We start from the raw sequence: 12,033 nt of genomic DNA, 5'->3' as shown, positions 1-12,033 counted from the left end.
ACCAGGGCCCATAGGCCCATTCAGTCAAAAATAGTGCACTATATAGGGAATAGGGTGCCATTTGGGGCACAGATTATATCTCACACATGAATGGGAGGCAGCCAGGCAGGGAGAGCAGCTACGCTGCGTTTGCGAGATGAGATATCCATGTTGGCTTCAGAAGCACTCTCAGTAAGATGTAAACATAGACATTATGCTCAGCCATGATTTATGGCGAAGCGTGTACTGTATTGATGCAGGGGACATAGCTAGTAGTTTATGTGTAACTGATCGGAGGCTGGATGAGAGATGAGGTCGTTTTTTATTGTGGGTCTGCTCATCAACAGGAGGGGAGATAATGCGTGTGTGTGCATGTGCATGCTTGTGTATTTGTGTGTGTGTGTGTGTGTGTGTGTGTGTGTGTGTGTGTGTGTGTGTGTGTGTGTGTGTGTGTCTGTGAGTGTGTGTGTGTGTGTGTGTGTGTGCGCCTGCATTCACGTGTGCATGTTGGGTCTACTCACTCGTCCTTGAGGAAGCAGGGGTAAGGGAAGGCCTGTAGCTGGACGGCTGGCTCAGTGACCTGCTGTCCTGTCTGGGTCTCTGAGAGATGATGAGATAGACAGTAAAACACCACATCACATAATACGTCATCACATAACACAGAACAGTGTTGTTTTCCTCTTTTCTTAACAGCACTGATTTAGCTGACAGCTGCTTTTTGCAGGAATGTTTTTACTATGACTATGATATGGGTTGTGTCTTACCTACCTTACCTACCCTTTGGAACCCTTAAAAAAAGAGTTCCAAAAGGGTTCTTTGGCTGTCCCCATAGGACTCTTTTTAGTTCCAGATAGAACCATTTTTGGTTTCAGGTAGAACCCTTTTGAGTTCCTCGTTAAACCTTCTGTGGAAAGGGTTCTACAGTACATGGAACTCAAAAGGGTTCTACCTGGAACCAAAACGGTTCAACCTAGAACCAAAAAGCATTCTTCAAAGGGTTCTCCTATGGGGACAGCCGAAGAATCCTTTTAGGTTCTAGATAGCACCATTTTTAAAAAAGAGTTTACCTTGGGTAAAAGCACTGACTGTACTGTAAGTCACTCTGGATCAGAGCATCTGCTAAATCCCCAAAATGTAAATGTAAACATATCATCAACAACATAACGTTACCTATGATGGCCCTGTCGATGCTCTCCTGCAGGTATACAAAGCCTCGGTTGTAGCGCTGGGTCTTCAATGAGGAGATGTAGGGGTCCTTCACCCAGAAAGGGTTGCGGGAGCGGTCGGTCCGCATGGAGTTCTCGATGGACATGCGGATGGTGTAGTCCACCTTGGGAGGCAGCACGGAGGAGGAGGAGCGTGAGGCGTCTCTCCGCTTCCTGTGTGAGTCGTCATCATCCTTGGGCAGCTTGAAGATGATACCTGCAGAAAGAGAAACAGGAACAGATCACAAACTGCTATTTTATTTTATTTTTGACCACTTGAATATTACATTAAGTAACTGTATTGTTACAGAGAAATGATTTAATATAGGAATCAAGACGGCTGTAGGGCAAAATGTTAAAACACAAGGCATTTATTTTGAAATATAAAGGCTAGACTAACTGGCATAGAGGTCTCTGGTCTGGGTGAGGTGTTCAGCCACGGTGTTGAGGTCCTCAGTAGAGTTGATGCCGTGGAAGCGGTCAAAGTTAATACAGGAGGACAGGTTCATCATCAGGTTGGACAGAGTGGTGATCTGGGTCACAATGTCCTTGTTTTTCTCCAGGAGGGTCGCTGTGCTAGCTAGGGGGAGAACACGGCTCTATTAGATATAATACAAATACAAATAGAAAGATAAAGAAGATCTATAGCTAATAAAGTGGATAAATATCTTAAGACAGATTAAGATATTTAAGTAGTGAGAAGTGGTCAGAGGGTCAGGGGGTCAGGAGGGAAGATGTATATTAAATACAAAGATAACATAAAACTAAAGAAAAAAAGATGCACATTATAAAGAATGTATGAATTAATGAAAACGTGTATTGCTCCGAAGGGAATTTGAATGTAGAAGATATGTTAAGACACATTTTATTGGAATGTCTTAATTGAAGGCCTTGATATGTTTTATATTTTACATAGAGATAACTAGAGAAGAAGGGATAAGGGTTGTCTTGTATGTACCCATTTTCCAAAGTAAGACCTTCAAATACAAAACTCACAGAAGTTCTTGAGAGTATCCTTCATCTTGCTCACATCAATGTCTGTCTGCATCTCAATGAAATTCTGAACAAAGGAATTGCCCAGGGAATTCTAGGAGGGAGAAAGAAGTTGAGTAAAATAACATCAATATACAGTTGCTGAAACTTTCAGTTGCTGAAAAAATGTTCTAGTATTTTCCTCTACTTTCCTAGATAGATGGAATGTTCACCCTATTTGCTAGAGAGTGCACTACTTTTGAGAAGAACCCTTGTCAAAAGTAGTGCACTATATAAAGAATAGGGTGCCATTTGGGACACCGCCATGGATTTCAGAAAAAAAGCAGATAGTAGCTTATATAAACCCATTGTAGCTTTGAGAATAGCTGGTTCATACCTGGAGCATTGGCAGGGTTTGATTCAGTATCTTGGCTGAGTCCATAATGTAGGAAGAGGACTGGAGCCAATCCTGGGAGTACATCTTCAGGTTGGCAAACTGCTGCAACGTGGCATTGGACTGGAAGACAATACATACAGATGGTGATACAGTGTAGTGTAGTGTGTGTGTGTGCACATGTGTGTGTGTGTGCACGTGCACACGTTTGTGTGTATTCATGGTTGTGTGTGTTTGTACCTTTTCTATGATGGCCCTAGTGAGTGGTGTGTCTGGGCTGTACAGGACCTGTCCCAGCAGCATGGGCTTGAGGAAGGCCCAGGCTATGGCTCCTCCAGTGGTGTTCACCATGTCCAGGTAGAAGTTCATACAGAAAGGAGCTGGCCAGGGGAAGAGAAGGTGCAGGTTATAAGATGTGTTCTTATACATTCTTATAGGAAAATGTCCCAATTTTCAACCTCATATTAAATCATACTTAATAATAAAAAACATATATTCATAATCTTGTTGTAATGATGTAATTTCAATTAGCTTTGAACACTGGGTCTATGCTTAAACCAAATAAGCAATGTGTGCTTATGTATGTAAAATGTATGTAACGGCTAGAGCAGCCTATTTTATTTATTCTTTATTTAACTCGGCAAGTCAGTTAAGAACAAATTCTTATTTACAATGACGGCCTAGGAACAGTGGGTTAACTGCCTTGTTCAGGGGCAGAACAACAGAGATTCAGCTAGGGGATTCGATCTAGCAACCTTTTGTTTACTGGCCCAACACTCTAACCATGAGGCTACCTGCCACCCCAGGTAGCATAAAAGCCTACAACTTGTAATTCTCTAATAACTTATATCAATCAACAAATCAATCAACTAATCAACCATCTGCAAAGTGGGTTCCATACTGGCATTGCGAGGGATCTTGAACTTGTTGACCAGCTCTTCCATCCTGTGCTCCTGCTGTGTGGAGGGGTCTGTCTCAGTCATGATGGGCAGCTTGGAGATGCCAAACAGGGACATGATGCCGTGGTTACACATGGCTCTGGACACAGTGGTGAATGTAGCTCTGCTGGACATTGTTCTGGTTTTACCATGCACCATCTGGGGGTGGGAAAAGAAGGGAGTTAGGAGGGATGAATGAGAGAGAGAGAGAGAGAGAGAGAGAGAGAGAGAGAGAGAGAGAGAGAGACCCACAGCCAGACAGACCTGCATCCAGAACACAGACTGATAGCAGCAATCCTCTCAGACTCAGCCATTCACTACTATCTCAGTATGAGTATGAGTATGAATACTCCATAGAGTCTCCATAAAGAAACACAATACTACTGTTCTATCTTATTCTGTGTTTGTCTCAGTATGAGCAGAAGAAGAGAAAGAAACAGGAAGACAGAGACAGGTAAACAAACTGCTAGCTACAATCCTCCCAGATTGTCGCAGCATCATGCTTCAATACTCACACTGCGGAACTCTGGGTCAGAGACCAAGTTGAGGTCTCGTATGGAGAGCATGTAGTCCTGAAGGTGGGCGATGGCAGGAAGCAGCTTGCCCATCATGTCCGTCAGGAACTTGACTATCTGCAGCACGAACCCCACTATGCTCTGCATCTCACTGGACAGCATCAGCTGTGGAGAGAAATATGGAGGGACATTAGTATCACACATTAGACAGCAGAACCCTCTGTCATTAGGACTAGGCTGTAGACAGCTGAACCCTCTGTCATTAGAACTAGGCTGTAGACAGCTGGACCCTCTGTCATTAGAACTAGGCTGTAGACAGCTGAACCCTCTGTCATTAGAACTAGGCTGTAGACAGCTGGACCCTCTGTCATTAGAACTAGGCTGTAGACAGCTGGACCCTCTGTCATTAGAACTAGGCTGTAGACAGCTGAACCCTCTGTCATTAGAACTAGGCTGTAGACAGCTGAACCCTCTGTCATTAGAACTAGGCTGTAGACAGCTGAACCCTCTGTCATTAGAACTAGGCTGTAGACAGCTGAACCCTCTGTCATTAGAACTAGGCTGTAGACAGCTGGACCCTCTGTCATTAGAACTAGGCTGTAGACAGCTGGACCCTCTGTCATTAGAACTAGGCTGTAGACAGCTGAACCCTCTGTCATTAGAACTAGGCTGTAGACAGCTGAACCCTCTGTCATTAGAACTAGGCTGTAGACAGCTGGACCCTCTGTCATTAGAACTAGGCTGTAGACAGCTGGACCCTCTGTCATTAGAACGAGGCTGTAGACAGCTGAACCCTCTGTCATTAGAACTAGGCTGTAGACAGCTGAACCCTCTGTCATTAGAACTAGGCTGTAGACAGCTGAACCCTCTGTCATTAGGACTAGGCTGTAGACAGCTGAACTCTCTGTCGTCTGAGAGCCTGTAGACATAATCCCCTTCGGTCTTACTGTCCTTAATTACATTACATGTCTACCTATCTCAGGGTTTCTTAACCCCGGTCCTGGTGATCCAAAGGGGTGCACATTTTTGTTTTTGCCCTAGCACTACACACCTAGCACTACACACCTAGCACTACAAACCTGATTCCACCAATCAACGCATCATCAAACCTTTGATTAATGGAATCAGACGTGTAGTGCTAGTGATAAAACAAAAACGTGTACCAGTTTGGGTCCCCAGACGCACATATAGTCACAGAGAATCCCGATGTGTAACCTTTACATGACCTGCCCTGACACTGAGACATAACCATTCCTTACCCTGTAGACGACACTCTCCATGTGGACGTAGCAAGCCAACAGCACTATGAAGTTGTACTGTAAAACTGCAGATGGCAGGTTACACACACACACACACATACCCTGTATATCACGTTCTCCATGTGGACGTAGCGAGCCACGATGACTACAAAGTTGTACCACTGGTTTATAGGCAGGTTGCAGAAGACCTGGAAGAGGAGCTGCTCTGTGCTATTCATCTGCAGGCTGGTTGGGTCCCTGCAGTGGTGCATGTTAGCCAGCCACGCTAGGATCTATAGAGGGGAGATAGAGATTGTGTATGGGTCAAATCACTAGATATAGTACTAGCTAGTAGCAAATTAGAAGAGTAAGAACATATGATGGAGAGAAGAGAGAGATATGTTTCACTGCAGTGGTGCATGTTAGCCAGCCAGGCTAGGATCTACAGTAGACAGAGAGGTTGAAGACTGGTCTGACTTTCATGACAACATCTAAAAATGACGATTATATGATTTCTCTCTCTTTTTGAGATAATTGTATTTGGTGTTATTGTTACACATCATATGGGCATCACAGCTGATCTGTGGCTTAGAATAAGCTGAAGTGAGCTCACCTGGAAGTTGCTGTTAGGCATGGTGGTCTCCATCAGCAGGTGGAGGATCTCAGGTGGGATGTCAGTGTAATGATGGACCTCCAGAGCAAACGCTGTCTTGTTCCTCAAGAGCTCCGACATTTTCACCACACCTAGGAAATACAATACAATAGGTGACTGCAGAGAAAATACAGGAGGTTCAACACCTTGACCACACCTGTAGAAAAAAAATGTAACAAGTGACTGAAGAGAAAATGCAGGATCTTGACCACACCTGGTAAACATAAAATATATATTTTACATTATATATTTATACGTTGGCCTCCCGAGTGGCACAGCGGTCTAAGGCACTGCACCACAGTGCTTGAGGCCTCACTAAAGATCAGGGTTTGATCCCAGGTTGTGTTGCAGCCGGCCACAACTGGGAGACCCATGAGGAGGCGCACAATTGGACCAGCGTTGTCTGGGTTAGGGGAGGGTTTGGCCGGTCACATGCACACAGACACGGTTGCAATTGTACGGTGTTTCCTCTGACACATTGGAGCGGCTGGCTTCTGGGTTAAGCGAGCATTGTGTCAAGAAGCAGCGCGGCTTGGCAGGGTCGTGTTTCAGAGGACGCATGGCTCTCGACCTTTGCCTCTACCAAGTCCGTATAGGAGTTGCAGGAATGGGACAAGACTGTAACTACCAATTGAGGAGAAAAAAGGGTAAAAAGTAGAATATATATAAATATATACATATACAGTACCAGTCAAAAGTTTGGACACACCAACTCTTTCAAGGGTTTTTCTTTATTTGTACTAGTTTCTACATTGCAGAATAATAGTGAAGACATCAAAACTATGAAATAACAAATATGGAATCATGTGGTAACCAAAAAAGTGTTGAACAAATCCAAATATATTTCATATTTGAGATTCTTCAAAGTAGCCACCCTTTGCCTTGATGACAGCTTTGCACAATCTTGGCATTCTCTCAATCAGCTTCATGAGGTGTCACCTGGAATGCATTTCAATTAACAGGTGTGCTTTGTTAAAATGTAATATGTGGAATTTATTTCCTTCTTAATGTGTTTGAGCCAATCATTTGTGCTGTGACATGGTAGGGTTGGTATACAGAAGATTTGTTAAAAGACCAAGTCCATATTATGGCAAGAACAGCTCAAATAAGCAAAGAGAAGTGACAGTCCATCATTACTTTAAGACATGAAGGTCAGTCAATATTTCAAGAACTTTCTTCAAGTGCAGTCGGAAAACAATCAAGTGCTATGATGAAACTGGCTCTCATGAGTATCGCCACAGGAAAGGAAGACCCAGAGTTACCTCTGCTGCAGAGGATAAGTTCATTAGAGTTACCAGCCCAAATAAATGCTCCACAGAGTTCAAGTAGCAGACACATCTCAACATCAACTGTTCAGAGGAGACTACGTGAATCAGGTCTTCGTGGTCGAATTGCTACAAAGAAATGACTACTAAAGGACACCAATAAGAAGAAAAGACTTGCTTGGGCCAAGAAACATGAGCAATGGACATTAGACTGGTGGAAATCTGCCCTTTGGTCTGATGAGTCCAAATTAGAGATTTTTGGTTCCAACCGCCGTGTCTTTGTGAGATGCAGAGTAGGTGAACGGATGATCTCTGCATGTGTGGTTCCCACCGTGAAGCAAGAAGGAGGAGGTGTGATGGTGTGGAAGTTCTATGCCATTGACACTGTCTGTGATTTATTTAGAATTCAAAGCATACTTAACCAGCATGGCTACCACAGCATTCTGCAGTGATATGCCATCCCATCTGGTTTGCGCTTAGTGAGACTATCATTTGTTTTTCAACAGAACAATGACCCAACACACCTCCAGGCTGTGTAAGGGCTATTTGACCAAGAAGGAGAGTGAAGGAGTGCTGCATCAGATGACCTGGCCTCCACAATCACCTGACCTCAACCCAATTGAAGAAGCCAACTAGTGCTCAGCATATGTAGGGAATTCCATCAACTGTTGGAAAAGCATTCCAGGTGAAGCTGGTTGAGAGAATGCCAAGCGTGTGCAAAGCTATCATCAAGGCAAAGAATCTAAAATATATTTTGATTTGTTTAACCCTTTTTTGGTTACTACATGATTCCATATGTGTTATTTCATAGTTTTGATGTCTTCTTCTACAATGTAGAAAATAGTCAAAATAAAGAAAAACCGTTGAATGAGAAGGTGTGTCCAAACTTTTGACTGGTGCTGTATATGTATGTGTTATACACTACCGTTCAAATGTTTGGGGTCACTTAGCAATGTCCTTGTTTTTGAAAGAAAAACATTTTTTGTCCATTAGAATAACATCAAAATGATCAGAAATACAGTGTTGACTTTGCTAATGTTGTAAATGACTATTGTAGCTGGAAACGGCTGTTTTTAATAGAATATCTACATAGGTGTACAGAGGCCCATTATCAGCAACCATCACTCCTGTGTTCCAATGGCACGTTGTGTTAGCTAACCCAAGTTGATCATTTTAAAAGGCTAATTGATTATTAGAAAACCCTTTTGCAATTACGTTAGCACAGCTGAAAACTGTTGTTCTGATTAAAGAAGCAATAAAACTGGCCTTCTTTAGACTAGTAGACTCTGTACGCCTATGTAGATGATTCTATTAAAAACCAGCCATTTCCAGCTACGATAGTCATTTACAACATTAACAAAGTCTACACTGTATTTCTGATCAATTTGATGTTATTTTAATGGACAAAACATTTTCATTCATTCACAAGGACATTGCTAAGTGACCCCAAACTTTTGAACTGTAGTGTATATTTAGGCAATTAAGGTCCGAGAGGGTGTGGTGTATGGCCAATATACCAGGGCTAAGGGCTGTTCTTATGCACAATGCAAACCCCCGAGGTACCTTATTGGGATTATAAACTGGTTACCAACGTAATTAGAGCAGTAAGTGTTTTGTCATACGTGTGGTGTATGGTCTAATATACCACTGCTGTCAGTCAATCATCATTCAGAGCTCGAACCACCCAGGTTATAATTATATTTAAAGGTGGTATATTATAAGTCATTCTAAAAGCAGTATGGGCTGCATGTTCAGAAGAGCAAAATACATTACATGAGCTTTACGCTTCATAGTATAATTAGGCAATTAGCTAACAAATGATCTAAGTGATTAGCTAATTAACCCTGAATTAATAAGCAATTAGCTCATTAATGACTTGGCTTATCGAGTGCAGTAATTGAAGTAATGGGGCAGTGGTGCCTGGAGTTGATCTAGTCTAGTGGTTAAGGCCACTGCCTCCAGCAGCATATTGTCCCCCCTGCCTGCATGACATCGAATCCCGGCCTCATCATCCTTCTCACCTCTGTATCTCCCTTTAATTCATCTATCTATCTCCCCTTCATCCATGCCTGTCACCGTCAAAAACAACAATAAAATCCTAATAAATAAATGTTGAAAAGTAATTGGTATACCTGGAGAGGTCATGTTGATGTTGAGGGATTTCAGGCTGCTGATGTTCAGGCCAAGCGTCTGGGTGAGTGCAGAGGTCCTGTGTCACAAACATACACAGGCACATCACACACACGCACACATGAACATTTGTCAACGATAACTTCCATTTACACAATATACCATTTAGTTCTTCATTTATTTTTAAGTCTACATGTCCTATAATGTCTCCATACCAGTTTATGTTGACATTGTAGGTGTTGGGGTCTCCTATGAAGGTTTCGAACAGAGCTTCAAACAGGTCAGAGCTGTCCTGAGCCAGACTCCGGGTCATTATGTGGAAGGCCTGGAGAATGGGCATGGCAGTCTCACACAGGAACCCTGGGCCAAGAGACAGAGCCTGCATCACCTGCTGGATGGAGTCCATATCCTCCAGCGCACACACCTGCAGCACAAGTTACAAGTTTATTTGCAATGTGTAATGAATGAATACATTGAAAATCTTGCTCAATCACAAAGCAGAACGTGCAAGATGAGTCATATGGACTGTGAAGTGTGTCAGTATAGAAGCCCAATGGTAGCAGTCAAAACACTGTAAATAAACCATGTTACTGTGTGTGTGTGTGTGTCTTGTTGTAGAACACATGTAGCTCCTCGCTGTTGCAACAAATGTCTGTGTCTACCCTAGTCTTGGTGATGTTATGGTAGTCTAGACATTATTCCAGAGAGAATAGCCTCTGTATCCCTTTCGCCCTACAGATGAAAGTTTCATGAGAAGTACTGTGTTCTAACCTTAGAGGTCAGGTAGACCAGTATGTTGCTGAAGTTTCCATCTGACCAGCTGCTGCTGAAGAGTTCAGACCCTAACTGGATGGTCTGGAGTAGGAGGTGTAGGTTCACTTTGGAGGGAGGGAGAGAGGGAGGGAGGGAGTGGGAGAGAGATAGAAAAAGGGAGAGAGAGCGCGTGGGAGGGAAAGGGAGGGCAGTAGAGATGTGTTAAGGTGACATGGTAACACAGTGTCCCACAGGGCATCATTACCACCTCTATTTCAGGGTGGCTTCTCTGAACAGCAAGCAGCAAATGATGTGGGACCCTGCATACTACTGACGAGGCAAAGGGACCAACTTTCTACGTCTCAAATGGCACCCTATTCCTCACATAGTGCACTACTTAGGTCTCTGGTCAAAGCAGTGAGACCTCAAGGCGAAACATCTAATTAAAACGAGACACGAACTACGGAGAATGGTAAATATTGGTGCACTGCATTGAAAACCCAGAAGAAAAGCGAGTGACTTAACATACTCTTTGAATCATTTAGGATCTCAGGGGTACTGCAGTGGAGAAAATAATAAAAAGGGTATGATCCTCAAGCTAGGATCATACCTCTGGGAAATGAAAGGGTTGTAGCTGAAGTAGCTGTGGTGCAGTTTTTCAAGTGACTATATTGCATATACAGAGATATAACCTTGTTACATGGCATTATAAAACAAGTACAGTAGCCAATTAAAATTTGGTCACAAAGCTATTATATTTGTGCGTGTGTGTGTGTGTGGGGGGGGGGGGGTATTTAGTGATTGAATTCTTACTTGGCTAATGCGATTTAATAAGGTTTAATAAGGAGCAGAGTGTCTTTCTCTTGGAGATGTGCCATATGCCTCCTGGCTTATCTGGAGTTCTAACAAAGCTCACATTATTAAGCCTATCCTATTGCACTGCCTGGTTTCAATATGAAATATGTCCATTATATAATAATGGTGTTTGGAATATGGCTACATTTAAAACACATTGTGAGCAATGATGTATATAAACTCTGGATTGCTGATGCTATGTATTGGCCAATGAGAGGCTTTGAAGCAACCGGTCAGCCATATTGGCACTCCCCCAGAAGGAGCAGTCCTCCATAGGAATGGATGGAATCCTACAGTATTTTAATTGAATAGGAAAATATTACACGCATTTAAGTATATATTTTGATGTTGTAGTGGGGACAGTAAAATTATTCTTTAAGGAAAATGTACTGTATATATTTTCATATATTTGTTGTATGTTTCGCTCACATAATTTACCAATAAGGCACAAGAGGCAGTGCTGCATCATGAATACAGTCACAGGTAAATGGCGTTGTTTGGATCGACACGATACCAACATATTAAAATGACAATAAATTACACATTTTCATCAAAACTTTCATCAAATTTCATTCTTCCACCTCAAGATATTGTCTGGACAAAAATGTGGTTGTTAGTTATTTTGGTCATGTTGCTACAAACGCGACCCAGTTGTTAATTATTTTTCACAAAGTTTCTATGCAAAAGGACTGGTCGTCCGTTCTAAACAGAATGGTTGCTATGCAGGCTGGATAATGTTCTTGTCACTTGTCACCGACTTCAGATAACTCAGTCATGTCAATCATTGAAACTGGAATGACAGTCCACTTGCTGCATTTTCGTTTGTTTGAGTTATTTTCTATTGGTATTTACTTGGATATGTCCATGATAAAGACATTGATGTGTGATTCAACTAGCTCTACAGTATGTATGGTACTACAGAGATCGTTATTCAAAAGTGAAACATTGTTTCTGAGGTCAGACAGGCAGACAGAGAGACTTATATTAACCCCTGCTGTACGAAACTAAATGCTAGGTTGGAAGCAAGAAGAAATTATGTGCGAGTAGAGATCAATACAAGCGATGATTCGGACAGCAACATGAGCATGATATTCTTATGGAGTGATCATTTTCAGATGGAACTGTTAGCAGGCATTG

At 42.5% G+C, this 12,033-nt stretch overlaps 1 protein-coding gene across 1 annotated transcript in view; it reads right to left on the bottom strand.

The window, feature by feature from the left end:
• Positions 1–12,033, bottom strand: part of abca12 (ATP binding cassette subfamily A member 12) — a 97,176-nt gene that overhangs the window by 41,086 nt on the left and 44,057 nt on the right. The window contains exons 38-50 of the mRNA XM_090230062.1: positions 10,060–10,166; positions 9,504–9,712; positions 9,291–9,367; positions 5,855–5,985; positions 5,364–5,534; positions 4,004–4,168; positions 3,452–3,647; positions 2,791–2,930; positions 2,554–2,673; positions 2,181–2,271; positions 1,585–1,764; positions 1,150–1,401; positions 501–579 (exon numbers count right to left, since the gene is read on the bottom strand). Of these exons, the coding sequence (XP_090086188.1) occupies positions 501–579; positions 1,150–1,401; positions 1,585–1,764; positions 2,181–2,271; positions 2,554–2,673; positions 2,791–2,930; positions 3,452–3,647; positions 4,004–4,168; positions 5,364–5,534; positions 5,855–5,985; positions 9,291–9,367; positions 9,504–9,712; positions 10,060–10,166 (1,918 nt within the window). The remainder of the gene's footprint in view (positions 1–500; positions 580–1,149; positions 1,402–1,584; positions 1,765–2,180; positions 2,272–2,553; positions 2,674–2,790; positions 2,931–3,451; positions 3,648–4,003; positions 4,169–5,363; positions 5,535–5,854; positions 5,986–9,290; positions 9,368–9,503; positions 9,713–10,059; positions 10,167–12,033) is intronic.

Source organism: Oncorhynchus mykiss, chromosome 3, assembly GCF_057628025.1.
Source record: "Oncorhynchus mykiss isolate SJ-2025 chromosome 3, ASM5762802v1, whole genome shotgun sequence".
Lineage (NCBI taxonomy): Eukaryota > Metazoa > Chordata > Actinopteri > Salmoniformes > Salmonidae > Oncorhynchus > Oncorhynchus mykiss.
Note: the sequence above shows the minus strand (reverse complement) of the source record. Positions and strands in the feature narration are given on the sequence as shown.